We start from the raw sequence: 20595 nt of genomic DNA on the forward strand, positions 1-20595 counted from the left end.
TTCCCTCATCTGTCAAGTAAGCTGGAAAAGGAAATGCAAAATTATTCCAATATCTTTGAAAAAAAGGGAAGTCATGAAGAATCTGACATGACTGAAAATGATTAAACTGGGCAAAATAGCTCCTAATCATCCCTTTAATTTTATCTTCATGGTGGTGCATTCACTCTTTTCATTTTTTTGTGAATTACCATTTCTTTTTAGTTTCTGTTATATATAACATAATATGATATGTAGCATAATGATAATATAATACATGATTTTATGTAAATATTAACAAATTATAATAAATATGCTTATCCAAGGAAAACAAATTTTCCCATTAGCTATGTACAAAACTCTGTGTCTCATTCTTTTTTCCCTTCCCTCCTACGGCTATCCCTTCCCAAGAAGGCAGGTGATATGAAAAAGGTTGTACATATGTTATCATATAATACATATTTCCCTGTTCTTCATGTTGTGAAACAAGACATAAATTACTAACAGTAGAGAAAAATCCGTGGAGGAAATTATTTTTTGTTTTGTTTCTGAAACAGCCCCCTTGTCATTTCCCATAGTACAATGGTACTCCATCACAATCATACAACACTACAAGTTCCCCAGCTAATGTGCTTATCCTTGATTTCCAATGCTTTGCCACCCCAAAAAAGAGCTAACATGAACACTTTTACATGGACCTATCTGTCCTTCTTTTTCTTTGATCTCTTTGGTATATAGACCTGGTATTGGTATTTCTGGGTCAAAGTGTATGTATAATTGCATAGCCCTTTGGGCTTAGTTCAAAATTGTTCTCTTTAATGGTTGGACCAGTTCACAACTCCACCAATAGTTCAGTAATATAACTATATTTCTCTCATCTCTTCCAGCATTTTTTCATTTCTTATAGGTGTGAGGTGGTAGTTCAGAGTTGTTTTAATTTGCTTTTCTCTAATCAAAAGGGATCTAGAGTGGTTTTCATATGACTACAGAGTTTTTATTTATTCTTGTGAAAATTGCCTGTTTATATCCTTTGACCATTTATCATTTGGGGAATGATTCACATTTTTATAGATTGGATTCAGTGCTATACTTAGAATATATTTGAAAAATAAGGACTTTAATACAGAAACTTGCTATAAACATTTTTATGTATTACTTCTTTATCTATGGTGCCTTTCAGCAAAATGTAATTTGCCTGATTATTCCCTTTAATTTGGTCTCTTTCTGTTTTTGTTTTGTCTGAAGTCATGATTGCTAGCCCGTTTGTTTCTTTTTTAATCCAGCTGGATCCTATTAGATTCTGCTCCAGCTCTTCATTTTAGCTCTGCCTATCTCTTTCTATTTCAAATGTTTCAGGGGGATTTATTTTTGGTTTAAAAAAAATTGGTTTTGGATTCTGCTTTCTCATATGTCCTGTGGAAGTCAGTTTTTTTTTTCTATTTAACTATATTCTTTTTTTTCAGTCTTCTATTTCTTTAACACCCAATTTTCTCCTTGAAAGGTTTTGCTGGGTAGGTTATTCTCCTTTGTAGACTCAGCTCCATTGCCTTCCTGAATACCACATTCCAAACTTTCCACTCTGTTAGTATATTAAAGATCTTATGCTAGATTTTGCATGATCCTGGCTTTGACTCCCATGGATTTGAATGGTTGCTTTCTGGCTGTTTGGAATATTTTCTCTTTGACCTGGGAGCTTTGGAATTGGGCTATATTATTTCTGTGCATTTTTATTTTGGAATGTCTTTCAAGTGGCCATTGGTAGAGTCTTCCGATTTCTATTAAATTCTATTTTTTTCCATTTGGTTCTAGGTTGGTTTTCCTTGAATGTTTTTTGAAATGTGATGGCTATGATCTTTCTTTAATTATGGATTTCAGGTAAACCAATAATTCTTAAATTATGTTTCCTTGATCTATTTTCCTATAATTGTTTTTCTGAATGAGATATTTCATATTTTCTTCTATTTTTTCATTCTTTTGTCTTAGTTTTGTTTCTTGATATATCAAATAGTCATTAGCTTCCACTTGCTCAATTCTAATTTTTAAAGAATTATTTTATTAAGTGACAATTTGTACTTCTTTTTTCCATTTGGCCAATTCTGTTTTGTTTTGTTTTTGTTTTAAAACCCTTACCTTCTGTCTTGGAGTCAATGCTGTGTATTGGCTCCAAGGCAGAAGAGCAGTAAGGACTAGGGGTTAAGTGACTTGCCCAAGGTCACACAGCTGGACCTAGGACTTCCCGTGTCTAGGCCTGATTCTCAATCCACTGAGCCACCCAGTTGCCCTCAATTCTGTTTTTTAAGATGTCATTTTCTATACTATTTTTACACCTTTTTTTAACCAATCTGTTGTCTTTTCATAATTTTCCTCCTTTTACTTTTTTACTAATTTTTTTCTCTTCTACTTTGATTTTGAAAATCAGCTGGGGGAGGACTATGTATTCAATTTATATTTTTCTTCAGGACTTTGCTTATACCAGTTTTGACTTAGTTGTCTTCTAAAATTGTTTCTTGATCTTTCCTGACATCATAGTAGATTTTTATGGTAAGGTTCTTTTTGTTGTTTCCTCATTGTCCACCCTATTTCTTGATTTGTAATTTTATTTTTTACTGTGGGCTCTATTTTTTTGGCATGGGAGGCTCTGTTTCAGGCATCAGACTTTCTGGCATTCCTATTTTCAGAGCTACTTCTGGGGACTGGAAGTTTTAGCACATCCAAGGTGTTGTGATCTGGGGAGAGGGTGGGGTCACAGTTCTCTTTGTTTGAAATTACCCAGAAAGTGCCACCCCCCATTCCTTGGAACTGCCATCAATACTTCTCCTCAGGGCCTCTCCTCCCTACTGTTCCTCAGCATCCCTGATCCCTCAGGGCTTCCACTCCCTTTTGCCTGAAAATGCTCCTTTCTGTCCTTAATCTAAGGTCCAGAAGTGTACTTTGGCAAGGGAATTGTCCAAGTGGCCTCCCAGGGATTCCACTCCCCTTTGACCCAAAGTTCTCCTCTCTAACCTTAAAATGTGGCCCATAGGCAGGTACCGATAATGGAAATGCCAATAGAATCTGGTCCAATAGCCACTGCTATCACAGGGATGGCCTTTAATCACTTTCTTATTGCTTGCTAGATCATTACACTGTTTCTGGATTCAGGGCTCCCAAGATTGCTGCCACTTCTGTCCTCATCACCTGGTTCTACCTTTGCTGTTTCATCCATATGGGTTCCAGGTTTGCCCCACCTCTTTATAGTTCTTTCTTTCTGCCCTCCTATGTGTCTTAGATGGGCAGAATGCCTCACTCTGACCCTTTGTTGGCTCTGCCACTCCAGAATTTAATTTGAGGTCTTATTTTAAAGTTGTTTGGAGGAGAATGTAGGGAAAGCTCAGCTTTCTCTATTCTGCCATTTTAGCTCTGCCTCATCCCCCCCCCCTCCCCCTGAAGTCATTCTAATTAAAAAAAAAAAAACTTTCTTAAACTCCCTGCATAGTCCCAGTTAAACAAAGGGTACATCCCTGATTAGTAAAGAAATCTTTTGGACAAATGTCTCCTCACTCTTCTGCTTCCCCCACCCCCAGGACTACCCACCACTTTTTGATCCACTGGGGGAAATCTTGGAGGCTTTAGTGAAGTTGTGAGCTCCTAAGTGAAAGCAGAGAGGAGCTGAGAAAAGCCAGGACACCCAGAGGGGCTCATCTCCTGAGATGACTCCCTAGAAGGGAGCGCATCCTCCACACATCTTCTACCTGCACCACCAGAAGTACATGCTCCCCTTTCTTAACTCTGCCAATTAGATGAGAATTACTACGAATCTTCCTTTAAAAATGCAAGGGGCTGGAGAGGGGCAAGGATCTGTCCATCAACCACTAGCCAAGTGCCTCTCTCCCTGTTAATTAACTCTATCTGAGGCCATGCAGTGAAAGAGTAAGAAGGGAAAGGTCATACGCATTCACAGCGTGCCTACTGGCACTGGGCTAGGTGGTTTTCTGTAAATATTATTTCATCTGATCCTTTAGTCGGAAGTGAAAATCGATTATTCGGTATTCAGTCATTTCATTCAATAGGTCAGGATTACCTCCAACACAATCGATTGATTTCTGGGGGAGAAGGAGGTCTTTTAAGAAGCTCTGCAGGGGTCTTGGAGTACTTGCTGAGGTTTTGCATCAAAATGGTCTTCCTACCCCAGCTGACCTCCAGGTATATAATGTACAGACTTGGCCGCAGTGGCGGCTTGACTGCTTTGCTACTTGGGTTGGGAGTCGGACCTCAGCCCTTCTGGTGCTGGACAGTCTTCTGTGGAATCTCCCAAACAGAAGTGTTTCCAAATCTCAGCCAAGGGCTTTAAGCTGAAAACAAGCCATCTTCTGAGGGGCTCTTGGCTAGCTGTGCTTGGTAAGGAGGAAGTGTGCATCTGCCGGCAGAGGCTTCTCCATGCCCCTTTGAGGCCGCGGTGCTGGTACCTGGCAGCTCACGCGCGACTGGATCCTAATAGAGAAATTTTGGAGAAATCCAGCTGTTTGGGGCTCTGACAAAACCTTCCCACCGATCAAGATGTTAAATAAGAATTCTCATATAGAACTCTGGAACCAGAACACCTTAGATCTGCACTGCTCTTTGCAGCAGTCGGGGAACCCCTGAATTTATTTTTCACCTTTTCCAGCCAGTCAAGGATGTCAGAGTGTTTCCAACTGAATGATGTTTTCAGTCCACAGATCTCTGCAAATGGGTTCAAATGCAAACTGTACCTTTCTTTAAAAAAATTTTAATTAATTAATCCTAATCCCGATCAGTGTGGAGACTAAGATCACTGTTCTTTCTTCATGTTACATCTAACAGTTAGAGTAGTTGCCAAGTTCAATCAGAAAAGTTATTGCTGAATTTGTTGCACTGGACCAGTGTGAGCAGCATTCCCATCTTGGAATCAATACTGTTTATTGGTTTCAAGAGTGGTAAGGGTTAGACAATGGGGGTGAAGTGACTTGCCCAGGGTCACTCAGCTGGGGAGTGTCTGAGGCCAGGTTTGAACCTAGGACCTCCCATCTCTAGTAAACTGTACCTTTCTGACACTCTCTTTGAGGCTATAGCTCCAGCCATCTCACAGACCACATCCATCAGAGGAATTATTTTTCCTGTTATGGAAAGCATCTGCTCTGGTTGAAGCTTCACTTCCTGTAACAAACAGGTTTTTATTTCCAGACAATGGGGCTGATGAAGATTTAATACTAACTAGAAATATAGGTATTGCTGAAAACTAATTAATTGTCTTTTCTATTGTATTTTGCTCTATCAGAATGATAAAATATTTAGATTGTGCTACAGAAATACAAATATTTTCTTTGCAATCTCTAAAAAATAAACACACTTTCCTCTGAAGTTAAAAGTGGGAAAAAAACAACCTGGAAGGCAGATGGTATTATTATCCCCATTTTTTGGATGAGGGAATTGAGACAAACAAAGGTTAAGTTACTTGCCCAGTGTCCTACAGAGCTTGGGGTGCTGTGCCACCAACTGCCAGTGGAAATATTATCTGAGGAGATGGGAAATCTCATACAAAGATAACTTTGGTAAGGAAGGTTATGGCTGCCAGGCAGAGGCAACTGATTAAAGAGAGAGGCTTTCAAGGCAATAATCAGAGCTGGCACTGGCATTTCTACAGCAAGGTTTTATAAGGCCTATAATCTCCTGGGAACTTCTAAGTGACCCTGAGAAATAAGTGATATTATGACACATGGAGGGGGGAGAAGGAGAGGGAGAGGGAGAGGGAGAGGGAGAGAGAGAGAGAGAGAGAGAGAGAGAGAGAGAGAGAGAGAGAGAGAGAGAGAGAGAGAGAGAGAGAGAGAGAGAGAGAGAGGGAGTAGAGAGAGAGAGAGGGAGAGGGAGAGGGAGAGGGAGAGAGAGAGAGAGAGAGAGAGAGAGAGAGAGAGAGAGAGAGAGAGAGAGAGAGAGAGAGAGAGGGAGAGGGAGAGGGAGAGGGAGAGGGAGAGGGAGAGGGAGAGGGGGGGAGAGAGAGAGAGGGAGAGGGAGAGGGAGAGGGAGAGGGAGAGGGGGGGAGAGAGAGAGAGAGAGAGAGAGAGAGAGAGAGAGAGAGAGAGAGAGAGAGAGAGAGAGAGAGAGAGAGAGAGAGAGAGAGAGAGAGAGAGAGAGAGAGAGAGAGAGAGAGAGAGAGAGAGAGAGAACCTATTTTACAGATGAGAAAACCAGAACTTGGAGACATGAGTTTCCTTGGCCAAGAACACACAAATAGTTAGCAGCTGGGAATGGATTTGAATCTAGGTTTTCTGGGCTTCAAGTCAAAGTAAAATTCCATCCATTTTGCCATGCAGGCTGTTAATGGGAAGGAGAAAGAGGAAAAGGAAGTGAGAGGATGGTCTGTATTTAGAGAGGCTGCTGGAAGCCAATCCTGCAGCCAGGAGAGGGAGTGGAAATTCATCCTTATCTTCTTCCCCTCTATGCCCCTAGTCGCCAGACCCGGGACTCAGGTGAACACAATTAGCTCAAATTGTGGGCTACCCAAAGAACCTTATCAACTTGGATATGAGAATGTTTTCTGTTGGGGAAAAAAACAATCAAACCAACATTTTGGTTTTCTTCCTTCTCAACAAAATGGAAGAAGCACTGACCTGCACACGATTGATCTGTAAGGCAAGTGGTACCCATAACAACTAGCTATTTCTTCTCATGTTTAGCTTCATCCAAGCCCACAAAGACCACTAAAATGGAATTTAAATAGCACCCTTTCATGGGAAAGTTCCAAAGGCTTGCCTGGGACAAATGCTTATACAGACAAATGAAATCCACAAGATTTTTCAGTTTGGTTGTTTTTTGAGGGGAACAGCTTTGGGAAGTCATTGGCCAGGATGAAGGACACTAGTAAAAGGGAATCCTTTGTGTTTAATGCAAGACTTGGAGAGCTGGTTCAGTAGGGATAGATAATATTTTGTGAGTCTCTCCCATTGTGGTTTTGCTGGTGATCGATTTTTCATTCATCCACTCCATGAATCTGATTAAGAACAGGTGATGGTGGGCTTTGACAAGAACTCCCAGCCTCCTTTAGGACATAATTTACAGACCAATGACATCACGAGTAGATTGCCATCAGAGTCCACCTGACCAGAATCTGAGAGACATAAAGATCTCTTGTTAGAAAGGAGACACAGTAGGATTCTAGAATTCCCTTCAATGGGGTTTTTAGGCACAATTTTACATAAATGAAATATCCTACTGTCACATTGGAGGGGCAGAGAGGGAAAAAAAGAGGTTTTGTGATCTTCATTTGTACTAGTTTCATGTAAAACCAGAGAATGTAAAGATAGGCCATCAAGGAAATTGCTGTTGGATTCACATGAGGACTGATTCATAAATAAGCTGAAACTAATTCACCAAACAGTATCTGGTAATTTTGAGGCATGGGAACAGGTGACTGTGAAGAGAAAAAAAAATGGATTTGGAGTCAGAGGACCTGGATTAGAATCTCACATCACTTGTTTCCTGAATGACCATATATATATATATATATATATATATATATATATCTTTTAACCTTTCTGCATCTTGGTTTCCTTCTCCATAAAATTCAATTGGGCAATTTTCCTTCCATTTCTAGATATATAATCTCTGATTTAGATCTGGAAAACTTACTTCAGTGGTTGTCCCCTTAGATATCTAATATTCTAAAATCCTGAGTCAAAATAGCCACAGGGAAGTTGCACAAAATTCTTGTTCTGCAAGATCAACAGACCTCATGAGAATAGAAACTCTTTAAGGAAGGACCACTTCATCTTTGTTTTTCAGCCCCCAGTGCTCCACAGAATGCTGAGCAAATAGTCTTTGCCTAAAGATGCTTTTTGAAATGAAGGAAAATGCACCCAAGCCTCTTGAGCATTCTCTCCAATGTCAGGGAGTACTTCTTTCTGTGTCTGGTAGTTAAGATGGTTTTAGGATGAGTGCTTGGTATCCAGACTTGGTGTCATCCTGGAAGGTCCAACAGATAGTCCCTGTGCACACGATGACTTTGTCCAACCAGTGCACCTCTAGATTCCACCTTCAAGTGTGCAGAGTGCAAGATCCTGTGCTCTCCCATCTGTGATCTCCCATCTACCATCACTTAAACCCTGGGATAGGAAATGAAAGGAACTGGAGCAAGATCTCAGCTGCAAGGAGAGCCCGTTTACAGGCTTCTATATTTTGCCTTTTTTCATTCTTCTTTTTACCTGGTTCTCATAGAATTCTTTTCCACAAAGGAATAAACAGAAAAATGGCCATGAGCAGATTATCTGTAAGTACCAAAAAAAGAGTGCAAAATAGAAACAAAGGGGGAGAAATCTCCAAAATCTAGAGTATTTGATAATAGAAAAAAAAATGGATGTGTGGACACGGAGAGTTTTCTTTGTTTGTTTTTATCAAAGTAATATTCACATATCCTTTGAAAAGTTTCAGGAAATTCAGTTCCAAGAAAGAGAACTGTTTTATTGAGGCCACAAATTACCCCTCAGAAAAACTCAGCTCCAAGAAGGATATGATGATTTCACTTCAGAACTTGGAGTAAACTATATTTCAGGGGGATTGACATGAGCAGGAAATCCTGTGGGACTCGACTATTCATTCTGATGGCTTGGCTATTGGAGAAAAGGAAAACAAAAATAGTTAGAATAAGATAGACTCACCCCAGAACCTCAGAAGAACTGACTCTTGCTCAGGCTAAGCCCTCCCTCCCCAGATTCAGATTCATCAACTAATTTTACCTCGATTAGTCTATAAATGACAGACACATGAGACCATTGCTGGATCCATACTCATTAGCTTGAGTCCCAGAGATATTCAACTAAGTATCCAAGACAGGAGAGATCTTCTGCTTAGGGCTGATGGTACAATGTTGACAGTTGGAAAGCAGGCCCACTTGTGCCTTATTTTATTTGTGCCTTTCCTGTCAAGATGAATGCTCTTCAAATTGGAGAGTAGAAGAAATATTTAAAGGAACTGAAACCCAAGGGAGAGCAGGAACAAGGAAGATGTTAAGCTTATTTAAATATGTTTACATCACTTGACATACCCCAGTTTCAAATCAGGACAGAGAAAAATTAAAGATCTGGCTCAGGAGCTTATCAGAAATCTCTGAGGTACTGTGGAGAATGAGAAAGATATTTGTGGCATCCCAAAGGGAAAAATTCTGAAAACCATACATTGGGGGATTTGGAACAAATATCCTGCAAAATGCACCTGTCGTGGCCTCAGTTTTTTCATCTGCAGGTGAAGGGGGCTAGATTCAATGACTTTTAAAGGGTCATCTCTTTTCCAACTCCAATAATCCATAATTATTTATTCATGGAAAGAACTCACTAAGAAAAGGTTCCAATATGGCTTCTATGTTTTGTATAAAATAGATGGCATACAGCACACTTTAGAAATATTTACAGTGTTAAAAGCCAAAAAAAAAAAAGTTATCAGCTAAAGCAATGAGATGAGTCACAATGCTCTAAAAGATGTTCTCCTGTAGATCCCTTCATGCTCTGATGATACTGATGAAGGGAAGCCAGCCTGTCAAGTGAATAACACCAGGATAGCAGAAAAGATGCGAAGGGAGGGAAGGGTTGAGATCAGAAACTTGAACCAATGAAGGCATTGGGGCTAAATTCTATGAAAACCAGAACAAGGCATTCCAGTTGGAGATTGTCCAGGTAAAAAACATTAGGGGGGTGCCACAACTGAACCCCAATAGTGAGTCACCTGAGAGATGTTACTTTAAAGGATAGCACATGGCTTAGTATGGGAAGCATGATCGTGCCAGGTAATGATCCCAGGACGTTCTCTCTGGACCAGGGAAGATGTGTGATGAAACTCCTAATGTTGTTATTATCAAAGGACACCTCTTTGACCTCCAGCTGTTCAAAGATGGAAGGATCATGTACCAGGCCATGTTCTGTTTTTGAGCTCCAGCCAGAAGAATAGGCCTGGAAATGAAGGAAGCTGTGGGCTACGGGATAGCATCAAATTGTCGGTGGTGGAGTTCTCCAGATCACAAAATATAAAGACACACATCTGAGGTAGAGAAAAGTTTTAGTGGGAGGTTCTTCCCCAGGAGTTCCTTATACTCACAAGTGTGCCCAATAAAATCACATATTTAGTCTTTCATTAGTACACGATGAGCTGCCAGTGAGGAAACTCTCCCTACAAGGGCAGCTCATAGTCTTCGAGGGTTGCGGAGGCACCAACACAAATAGGTGATGTGCCAAAAGTCACACAGACAGATGTTAAAGGCAAAAGTTGGACCAAAAGATTCCTGACTTCAAGGCCAGCTTTCTTACTGGTGACTGGAAAGTCTTTGAGCCTAGACCTGCTTAAGGATGGTGTGTCTACACATCAGGACTAGCCTAGCTGATTTTGAGTCTCAGAATCAGATTGGCTACAGGGAAAATGGCTTTCCAGCCACGGTAGCTCTCAGAACCCCTCTCTCCAGAGCCAGAGGGACTGTGTTCTGGGATGGAGGGAAGGAGTAGTGGGAGAGGGAGCATCACCCTTGATGAGCTCCAAGCTCTCTGAAGCTTGGCTAGGATCTCTTCTAGACCTTTCCCCTTCTCCTTCTCCTTATCCACTGCCTTAAAGCCTAGAAGGTTCCAACAGACATATCTAATGTGTGCCCCAGAGGTTCATTCACATGGCAGCGAAATATTTTTTGTGCTTTCAACAGTGAACCCCACCTTGTTAGGGGAGGCCCACAAGAGGAGGAAGGGGCATTCTCTGGAAGATGAGTGCTCTATCCCTCCATTGTTTGGGCTGTGCTAGCAGAAAGAGAATCAGGGCTGATGGTAGCCAGACCCTGTCCTGGGCACTGCCGTGGCTGTCATTCAGGATTCTATGAAACCCTGAGGAAACCACTCCAATTAGTTTCCTTCATTCTCTGTTTCTTACCTTGAAGGGAACATCATAACTGAAAATCGGCTGAGCATCTTGTTGTTGTTCTAACAATAACTTGTGGGAGAAAGGAGAGTCTAAGGGATGGGGAAGGAGTCTCCGGTCCAGTTCCAGCCTCTTGTCCCTCCCAGGGGCTGAGGCGATGAGTCTGTCTGTGCAACATGATGGGGCTTCTCCCAATGAGCTGCTGATATTGGGGGATGCAAGAAAGGGCGATGTGTGACTCGTTTGAGGAGAGATGTTCCTTTCCATCGCTGGCATGTTGCTTTGATATTCGGGTGAGGACAGTGAGCATTCGTTATGCCATGAAGTAGAAGCAGAAGCCCTCTGTGGGGCCTCCCTATCAGGGGCAAGCTGGTGATGGGTGCTGTGCCTTGCTGCTTCCATGAGAATCACACCAGGATGTCCCAGAGCTATCCTGGGGGGCACTGGAGAAAGTTCAGTCCCTTGCACCAATGGCTGTTGATGCTGGGTTGAGAACTCTTGCTGTCCACCGTAAATGCCTGTGACTGTTAAGAGTCCCTGCTGGAGGGTTGGCCAAAGAGAAGAATGGCCTCCTGGAAGTTGATGACCTTCCAGGGGAGTGGACTGTTGCCCAAAGCATGGCATCATTGTCCTCTGGGCCTGCTGTGGACTGGAAAGTGGACTCATTCTCATACCTTTCATGTCCCCTTTAGGGTAATCAGCCAACTTGGAAGAAATCCATGGGCTAGTCTCATGGGCTCCAAGTGCATCGGCCTGAGCTCTCTTTGTTCTGAATTGTGCTTTTACCTCCATAGGTCCTCCTAGGGTGGCGGAGTCCATATTGCATCTAGGCACGGCACCCTGAGGCAGACCCTGAGAAGCACTAAGGCCTGAGTTCTCCACAATCTCTGGATCATGCCACTTATTACTGTGCGTGTGTGTTCTGATCTGAACTGACTGGGCAGATGCATCAGACAGAGAGCTGGGCTGGGTCTTCTTCTCAGGACCTTCCCTTTCCGGAGAAAGAGATGATGTGCTTTTTGGTGGAAATGGGGTTGTAGCATTGCCTAGGCTTGGTTCCAGGGGATACTGACTGGTGCCATGTGAGAAAGCGGACATGGAGCTTGGTTGTCCAAATGCTCCCGGTATATTAGGGGTAGACATGGAATTTGGGCTCTTTTCAAAGGGCAAAGGACTATCATAACTCTGTCCATCTGTCTGCTGGGGGAAGTCTGGTAAGATTTCCTGAAATCTAGGAGGCAAATGAACAACTGCATCAGGGCCCAAGGAATGCCAGTAGTGTTCCTGGGAATGGCCTGCATCCTTCTCCTTGGTGGAGTTTGTGAGTAAGTACTGAAGGGCATTATTTGGAGTGTTTTTGCAAGATGTTCTCATCAATGGAGCTTGTTGCCTTGGTGACTGTAAAGACATTGTGATGTTCAGTGGTGAGAAGTCCATGTACTTTCCATTCTCTGGTGAGATTATCACCTCATCCCTAACAGAGGACACTCCCTGCTCAAGTCTTCCCTGGAAGCTTGGGGATCCCAGTTGGTTCATTAGGAACATGTGCTCCTCCCGTCTCCATAATTTGAGGTCATCAGCATCCAAATTTGGGGCACTTTTGTAGATGTCATTCCCAGTCTCATTTTTCTCAAATAATGTCTCAATGATGGTCAAAAGGGAATCACTGTCCTCTTTGATGAGCTTTTCATCCTTGTCATTGGAACCCCAACCCCATTCCCTGGGGGCTTGAATAACATCAGTAAGGGAGAACGAGGGCACAGAGATAGCCTGGGAAACATACACAGATTCATCTTGATGCATCATGGCCCCCAAACGGGAATTGGGGTTGACTTCTTTCTTTGCCCTGAATTCCTTCCTGGGATGGAGAGAGTTGAGGAAGCCTGGAAGGTTGTTCTCATACAAAATAGCTTCCCCTGTGGTGAAGTTAAAGGTTGAGGAGGCCCTCTTGTGCAGATGTTCCTCTCCTTCTTCATTCCTGAAGTAGGGCAAAGGCAAGCAAAAACAGCAGGGTCAGAAGCCATGTCTCCCCCAGCTACATCTTTTAAATGTACATTTTCATATTCAATTTTATTTGCAGTTGTCATCTCAAAAGCCCATCCAACCAGGATTTTTTGAACAAGTGTATGTTTTTGTTGTGTTTTGACATTTGTTCAATGAACGTTTTGTGGACATGGTAGCCAGGCACCAAGCTTTTTGCATAAACTCTGAAAGCAAATGCCTCCCCCCAAAATAGCTCTTTTGATCACTGCATAAAAACAATGTTTGTTTTGATGGCAAAGAAGATGGAATTATTTCATACCATTCTTCTGTTGCCAATCTTCTGACTGATCAGAGACTAACTTCCTGTCCCTCACCCTCCCTCCTTGCAGGCAATGGGAATTCATACTCCTGGCTCTCATTCCCTTCCGGGGCATTGTGCATGCTCTCCTGGGCAAGAGAAACACAGAGTAAAAGAGCTGCTGCTAGCTCTCTGTGATCAGAGTAGTGGCATCAGCTGAAGAACAGTTATGATTCAATAGGGGAACAAGGGAGAGAGAGGATGCTGGTCCTGTTGCTAATGGTTAAGGGGAGAAAACCATGAACGACTCCTTACATCTTTCTCTTGATGAGAAGCTGCTTTTGCTGCTGCTCTTGGACATTCTGAACTTTTGTCTTTGGATTCCCAGCCCCCAGTACATGGGGAGTGTTTAATCAACACTTGGCACTTAGTTTATTAACTGACTGTCCCAACTCATAGAATATCGGCTTGCCTTGTAGGCAAATATAAGGCCATTTTTATCTCTATATCTCTATGCTTAGCCCAATGTCTCATCCATAAGAAGTGGCTGCTTGGAACACTAAAAAGTTATGTGATTTGCCCAAGGTCACACAGTAGCATGTATCAGAAATGGGACTTGAACCCAGGACTTCTTGGCACTGAATCTGGCTCCCTGTGTCATGCTGCCTTTTATACATGGACCATATACAAAATAAATTGAAAGTGATCTGGAGGATGAATGCACTAACAGTTAGGGAGACCATGAAAGGCTTCAAGTGGAGTTCAAAATAGACTATCAGTGAAGTTTTACAAACATCCTCCTGATTTTTAAAAAGACCTCATGTTAGAGTCAGAGGTAGCTTCCTTCAGTGCTCTAATGAACAATGTGATTGAGAATCAGCAAGAAAATTCATTTTGAAGGGAAATCTGTAAGAGGACAAGTGATGGCAGAGCTAGACCAGTCTAGAGAAAACTGGGTAAAGATTTGTTGTTTACGTGATATCTGTACCCTGACAGTGGCTGCCTGCCTCCTCTGTGAGTACATGGCTGTTGGCAATGGACAAGGGCAGCTGTGATTGACTGGGAAGGGACACTTGATATAGAGGCATCCGTTCAGGAAGCCAAGAGCTAACACAGGAGGGCTGGAGCAGTTTAGAACCATTTCTGAATCTGAAATGGAAAGGAGCAATAGTTGGACACCTAGAAACAGGAAGTAGAAATACCAAATTATAGATCATAAGACCTAGATTTGAATCCTGGTTTTTTGCCCTTTACTAGTTATTGAACTTGGTGGATCCTGGGCAAATCATTGCACTTTTCTGATCCTCAGTCATGGCAGTAATGGTGGAATGGGTCTAAATTCCCATTCATTCCTATTTTATTTCTTTGTGGAAAAGCCCGAATTAGCACCATGCCTTTTCCTCGTTTGCATGTCCTTGAAGTTATGCCTGATTGCTACCATTTAGCTTATGCTATAGGTTTCAAGGGGTCAAGAGCTATGAAACTCTCAATTTAGTCCCTTTGGGATCTTTAAGATTCTCAGAATGGTGCAAACCAGGATCATTAAAAGACCTGCTTTGTTCATTTTTAGTCTTCAGGTTCACCAGGTTAAAATAGAGCCCTAATGGGTTCCATATCATGTAATTCATCCCCTTTAGTGTCAGTTCCTGGATAGCATAGAATACGGAATAAAGGGCTCAACTTAAGTTTAAATCTTTCCTTTGTTATTAATTGGTCTTGCGATCTGCAAAATCACCTTACCCTTTGAGCCTCAACCCATTTTCTCAGATTTAACTCTTGCCTTATTGACAGGCCACCCCTCAACATATCCACATATATACCTACTAACTCCTTTTGTACCCTGAGCATAAGCCAGCGTACTCCTTCTAACCATCCATTTCATGCATGAGAATAGGGCCTGGGTCAAGGATTGTGCTTAAGTCAATGGAAGACCAGTCTAACTACTTAGATGAAAAAAAATCTAAAATCTTAGATGCTAGTGATGGTGGGCTCAGCAGCACTGTGTCTGCTTACAGCTGATAGGATTTTCCCTGTATGATGAGAATCCCAGGGTCTCAAAAGGAAGAATGGTAAACTGGAAGACATAAGTCTTATGTCATAGGAATTCAAACTTGTTTAATATTGGGCAATGGTTTGATCTCTTAAGCCTTGGACTCATCTTGTCTGCAAGGGAGGAATATGAGGAACATCTGGGTCACCTGGGTGGTCTTTAAGTGCTTATTGATCAAGGCTCATAACCCCTCTGGACACTAGTAGGAAGGTACTGTTTGGGCTGGGGCCAAAGACAACTGTGAGCTAAGGAAAGCAACACTCACGAGAGCACTCTCTGCCGAGCAACGATGCAGTCTGGTCGACCTCCTTTATACATGAGCCTGGCATTGGACTGGACCCACAGCCAGCCAGCCTTCTTGGTAAGCAGCCTGAAGATGACCATTCCACTCTCACCTATCTTCATAACTGAGGGAGGAGGTGTAAGGATAATTTTTAGTGTTTTGACTTAAAATCGTCACCATGGGAAATTCCCAAATATGAAAATACCCAAGTCAGCTGGGGATTTATGGAGTATGGAGATTTTAATTAATAAAGAGAGAAGGAATTAAGGGAAGGAGAGAGAGAGAGAGAGAGAGAGAGAGAGAGAGAGAGAGAGAGAGAGAGAGAGAGAGAAAGAGAGAGAGAGAATTCATCTAAACTGCTCTGGCTCAGGCTGAGCCAAGCAGTAGTTAAAGGCCTAGGCCAAAGTGGCCTCCCTGAGCCTAAGGGAGAGAGAGTTAGTCTTATTACTCACCACAAGACTCTCTCCAAGCAAGCTCCAGTCCTTCACTGAATCTCCTGAACTGAGTTCAGAATCTAACTCAATTCAACTCAATTCAATTGCCTCCTGACTTTTTACCCCTTCCTTTTAAAGCAGTTTTCTCCTATGTTACCTCCCCTAAATTTTCACATCTACCAATCACAGTAGATGCTTTTTTCCCCAGGACTTCCCATTTTTAGTTCTTATCTTCTTTGCTTCTCACCTTCTCTGGTTAGATTATATCTTCTGAGTACTTCACACCTCTTTGTTAAGCTTGCCTTTTGTAAGTTACTTGACCTTTTTGTGATTAATTTAACCTTTACAGGTACTTAACACCTTTTTGTATTATATCTAAAAATAGACCTAGCTTAAGGTTCTAGCTTTACTATAAGGTATGAGTTGGGGACTTTCATTGTTCAATCAGGAGTTTGCAACTTTATCTTCCCCTAAGGCACTGTCTGAGTAGGGTGGAATAATTTTAAAAGTTCCCAATACATTCCTGATTCTTGTTAGACCAAGTATCTCCATTGTTACAATAAGGGAATAGCTAAACCAAATCTTCTAAAGAACAGTCTGAGTAGTTTTTAAGATTCACAGAGGGAAGATAAAGAAAGCATTCCTGGGGAAACTCAGCAGATCAATAGTATTGCTATATGGTAACCTCAGATCTGACAACTGTCAGACAACTAGTCAACAAATATTTAGCAACTGCTATGTGACAAGGCAAAAACCTGCACTCTACCCCCTACTATCTCACATTCTAATGAGATAAGCAACTGGAAAGTAATCAAATAAAATCTAGGCAGGAGTAAATGAAGATTATATGAGAGGGAAGACACTACTGGGATTCACAGGGGGCTAATGGTGACTACTGGGAAAGAATAACATTTTGTAGGCTCTTTGGACTTGGTATTATGCTTTTATTCTCCAATATTGAACCTATAGAGAAAAAATAAACATTAAATGTGGAGCACTAATATATCTGTTGTTGTTTTTTAGTCATTCTCCTTTGTGTCTGTCTCTTTCTGATCCTTTTTAAAGATTTTCTTGACAAAGGTACTGGCATGGTTTGACATTTCCTTCTCCAGCTCATTTTACATCTAAGGAAAGTGATGCAAAGAGAGCTAAGCAACTTGTCCATAGCTAGTAAGTATCCAAGTCTGGATTTGAAGGTCTTCCTGACCTAGTACAATCATCTAGCTCTCTCTCTTTCACACACACATACACACACACACTACTATGATATGGCTGCTTTTGCAATTTTTCCTCTAGTAAATCAACTTAGTACATTGGAAAAGAATTGGGTTTGGAGTCAGGGCATCTGGGTTCAAGTTTCAGGCATGATTTACTATTTGGATCACCTTGGGAAAGTTAGTTCACCTTCCTAGCCTCAGTTTCCACATCTGTAAAATGAGGGGGTTGGACCAGGTAACTTCTGAAGTCCCTTCTAGCTCAAAGTCTATAAAACAATGAAATAAAAAGATTTCATGAAAGTAGCCCTTAGTCTTTGAAGGTTGTACCAGTGGAGTGGAAGTTCTGATGATTCCTACAAAGCTGCTATCATAGCTAGATCAGTCAGTTAATCAAAAAACATTTACTAAACACCTACTAAGGACCAAGTACTATGCTATGTTTTAGGAACACCAAAAAACATAATCTCCACCTTCAAGAAGCTTACATCTACAATGAGTCAGATATGTACAGAACTAGGTTCTGTACACAAGATAATTACATCCTCTAAAAAGTGGTGCTTGTGGGGCAGCTGGGTGGCTCAGTGGCTCAGAGCCAAGCCTAGAGATGGGAGGTTCTAGGTTCAAATTTGGCCTCAGACACTTCCTTGCTGTGTGACCCTGGACAAGTCACTTAAACCCATTGCCTAGCCCTCACCACTCTTCTGCCTTGAAGCCAATACACAATATTGATTCCAAGATGGAAGGTAAGGGTTTAATAAATAAATAAACAAACAAATGAATGAATGAATGACTAAAAAGTGGTGCTTGAAGTTAGTCTAGAAAGAAAGCAGGTTAGCTAGAGGTAAGGCAAAAGAGCTCTTTCAACATGGGAGAAACAGCCTAAAGGCACAGACATGAGGTGGTTCCACACAGCTGAGGAAAAGTAAATAGGCCACGCTGGCCGTCCTGTAGAGTTTGTGGAGGGAGTAAAGTGTGAGAACACTGGAAAAATAGGAAGGGAAGAGCTTTAAATGTGGGACAGGGGAGTTGCTGTCTGATCCAAGAGGTAGTGAGGCTGACATTGTCATATCTATGCTTTAGAAATCACTTTGACAACGTGAAAGAAGATGGAGTAGAGCTGAGAAAGAATAAAGGCAAAGCCAGCAATCAGGCTATTGTGATATTCTAGGTGAGAGGTGATCAGGTCTTCAGCTAAGGAAGTGAGCAAGAAGTGAGCAAGCTCACTTCAGCAGGGAAGTGAGCAAGAAGGGATTTAGTAAGTCTGGAAGATGAGCCTGAAGTCAGAAAGACTCATCTAGAGTTCATATCTAGCTGTTTACCCTGGGCAAGTTACTTAATGCAATTTACCTCAGTTTCCTTATCTGTAAAATGAGCTGAAGAAGGAAATGCAAACAACTTCAGGATCTTTGCGAAGAAAATTCCAAGTGGGGTCAAGACTGAAGTGACTCAACAGCAACAAAGGCCTTTCAGGAGCTGTGGATGCTGAATAGTTGGGGACTGTAGCATTTGTCATGCCAGTTGCCAGTTTGCATCTCCCTGAGAATTGTTTACCTCATTTACTTTCTTTGAGATAATCTGATTGCATAATAGTAATTTAGGAATATTACACGGAGATACTCAAGCAAATTGTTTGGTTTAAAGGAAAAGTTTGTTTTGTTTTTGTTTGTTTTTTTAAATAGAACACCACTGGCTCTCCAGAAGGTACTGGGAATCTTTGGCCCCAAATAGCTTTCTGCAAGAAAACACAGATAACTCCTCAAGTTTATAGTACCTTAGGATTGACAAAGTATATTTTTCATAATGAAATCTTGAAAATATCTTTGAAATATTAAATTGTACACTCAGTATACATCAATATGTGCAATAAAGATATTTGTTCATATTAAAAAAGGAAAGTCTCGGGGGCAGCTGGGTAGCTCAGTGGATTGAGAGCCAGGCCTAGAGATGGGAGGTCCTGGGTTCAAATTTGACCTCAGCCACTTCCTAGTTGTGTGACCCTGGGCAAGTCACTTGACCCCCATTGCCTAGCCCTTACCACTCTTCTGCCTTGGAGCCAGTACACAGTATTGACTCCAAGACGGAAGGTAAGGGTTTTAAATTTTAAAAAAAAAGGAAAGTCTTGAAGAGCTTGGGATGAGAGAGCTCCCAAGAAAGTCTGGAGGTCAGGAAGGTTTGCATAGAAAGATGAGGAGTTCTACTGCAGATGTGCTGAGTTTGGGGTGTCTATGAGCTACCTAGTAAAATAGGAGTTGTATTTCAAGAGAAAGTCTAGAACTGGGTATCTTTACCTATACAAAAAAGTGTAGTTTTATATATATATATATATATATACATATAATATATGCACACACACACCATATGTTATGCTGCCTACATATATATTTTATGAGTCGCTGATATGTCTTCTCTCTTGGTCAAGTCATTTCTTGCAGTAGTAAAATGCAAGAATCCTAGGATTTATGGTGCCTCGGTACTTTAAAGGTAATTTAGTATGATGTTTTACCCTGAAGAAACTGAAGCCCAGCTACCTCAAGTGACTTTTCCACAGTCATTAATCTAGTAAGTAGAAGAACTAGGATTTGAACCCGGGGCTTCTGTATCCTCCCTGTATCAATTACACTACACTGCTATTTTTCCATATGAGTTTAGACAAATGATTAAGAAGCACAGAATATTAGCACTATAAAGGATCTTGGAAATCTTCCAGTCCAACCAGCTTAGACTTTACAGATGAGATAATGCTTTAGCCCAGAAAAGAGAAACAACTTATCCAAGATTACATGGGTCATGGATAGCCTAGGGATGGCTAGAATCCAGGTCTTAGGATTCCCACCCAATTCACTGATTCTCCCACAACCTCAAGCTCCTTCTTCCCTAATCTCCTGGCATTTGGGAGAAGGAAAGCCTAGAATCCGTGGGCATCTAATTTGTTAATGAGGCAGATATCCTGGGAGGGTGAAAGCAAAGCCCTCCTGGAATCCAGATATTCTATATCTTTTATTTCTAGTTAACATGGGCTATTCTAGCATTCCTTCTCCCTCTTAACCCACCCCCATCCAGTTAAATCCAGCTCTTAAAATCTCTTTGGTCCACAGGAACATTTTGTCACAATCAGTTTGGTTGGGCTGTTCTTTAACTCCCTGATGGAGTGTCAGATCCTTGAGGGCACCAGCAGTCTCACTTCTGACTTTGTATCCCCATGGCCTAGCAAAATACCCAGCACCAGGAGCCATTTAAGAAATGCAAGATGATTTCTCACTTGATTGCTTAGGAAGGTAAATTGCCAAGAAGGAAAATGACTTTTTAAAAGATTTGTCCCTTACCTTAGGGCATTCCAGGGTCTCTGAACATGAAAATCCGCATGAAGAGGAAAGCAGTCTCTCTATAGAAAGACCAGAGACCCTGCCCTGCAGCCACATTCTATGGCTAATGCAGTGACAAGCTCCAAATCAGACCCAAATGTGAAGCTTTGCCTT

At 41.8% G+C, this 20595-nt stretch overlaps 1 protein-coding gene across 1 annotated transcript in view; it reads right to left on the reverse strand.

The window, feature by feature from the left end:
- Positions 1 to 8341: 8341 nt before the first annotated feature.
- Positions 8342 to 20595, reverse strand: part of LOC100011653 (aryl hydrocarbon receptor-like) — a 102771-nt gene continuing 90517 nt past the window's right edge. The window contains exons 9-11 of the mRNA XM_007486055.3: positions 15451 to 15592; positions 10867 to 12832; positions 8342 to 8576 (exon numbers count right to left, since the gene is read on the reverse strand). Coding sequence (XP_007486117.2) covers positions 8556 to 8576; positions 10867 to 12832; positions 15451 to 15592 — 2129 coding nt within the window. The 3' untranslated portion in view covers positions 8342 to 8555. The remainder of the gene's footprint in view (positions 8577 to 10866; positions 12833 to 15450; positions 15593 to 20595) is intronic.

This window comes from Monodelphis domestica, chromosome 2 (assembly GCF_027887165.1).
Source record: "Monodelphis domestica isolate mMonDom1 chromosome 2, mMonDom1.pri, whole genome shotgun sequence".
In the NCBI taxonomy this organism is placed as follows: Eukaryota; Metazoa; Chordata; class Mammalia; order Didelphimorphia; family Didelphidae; genus Monodelphis; species Monodelphis domestica.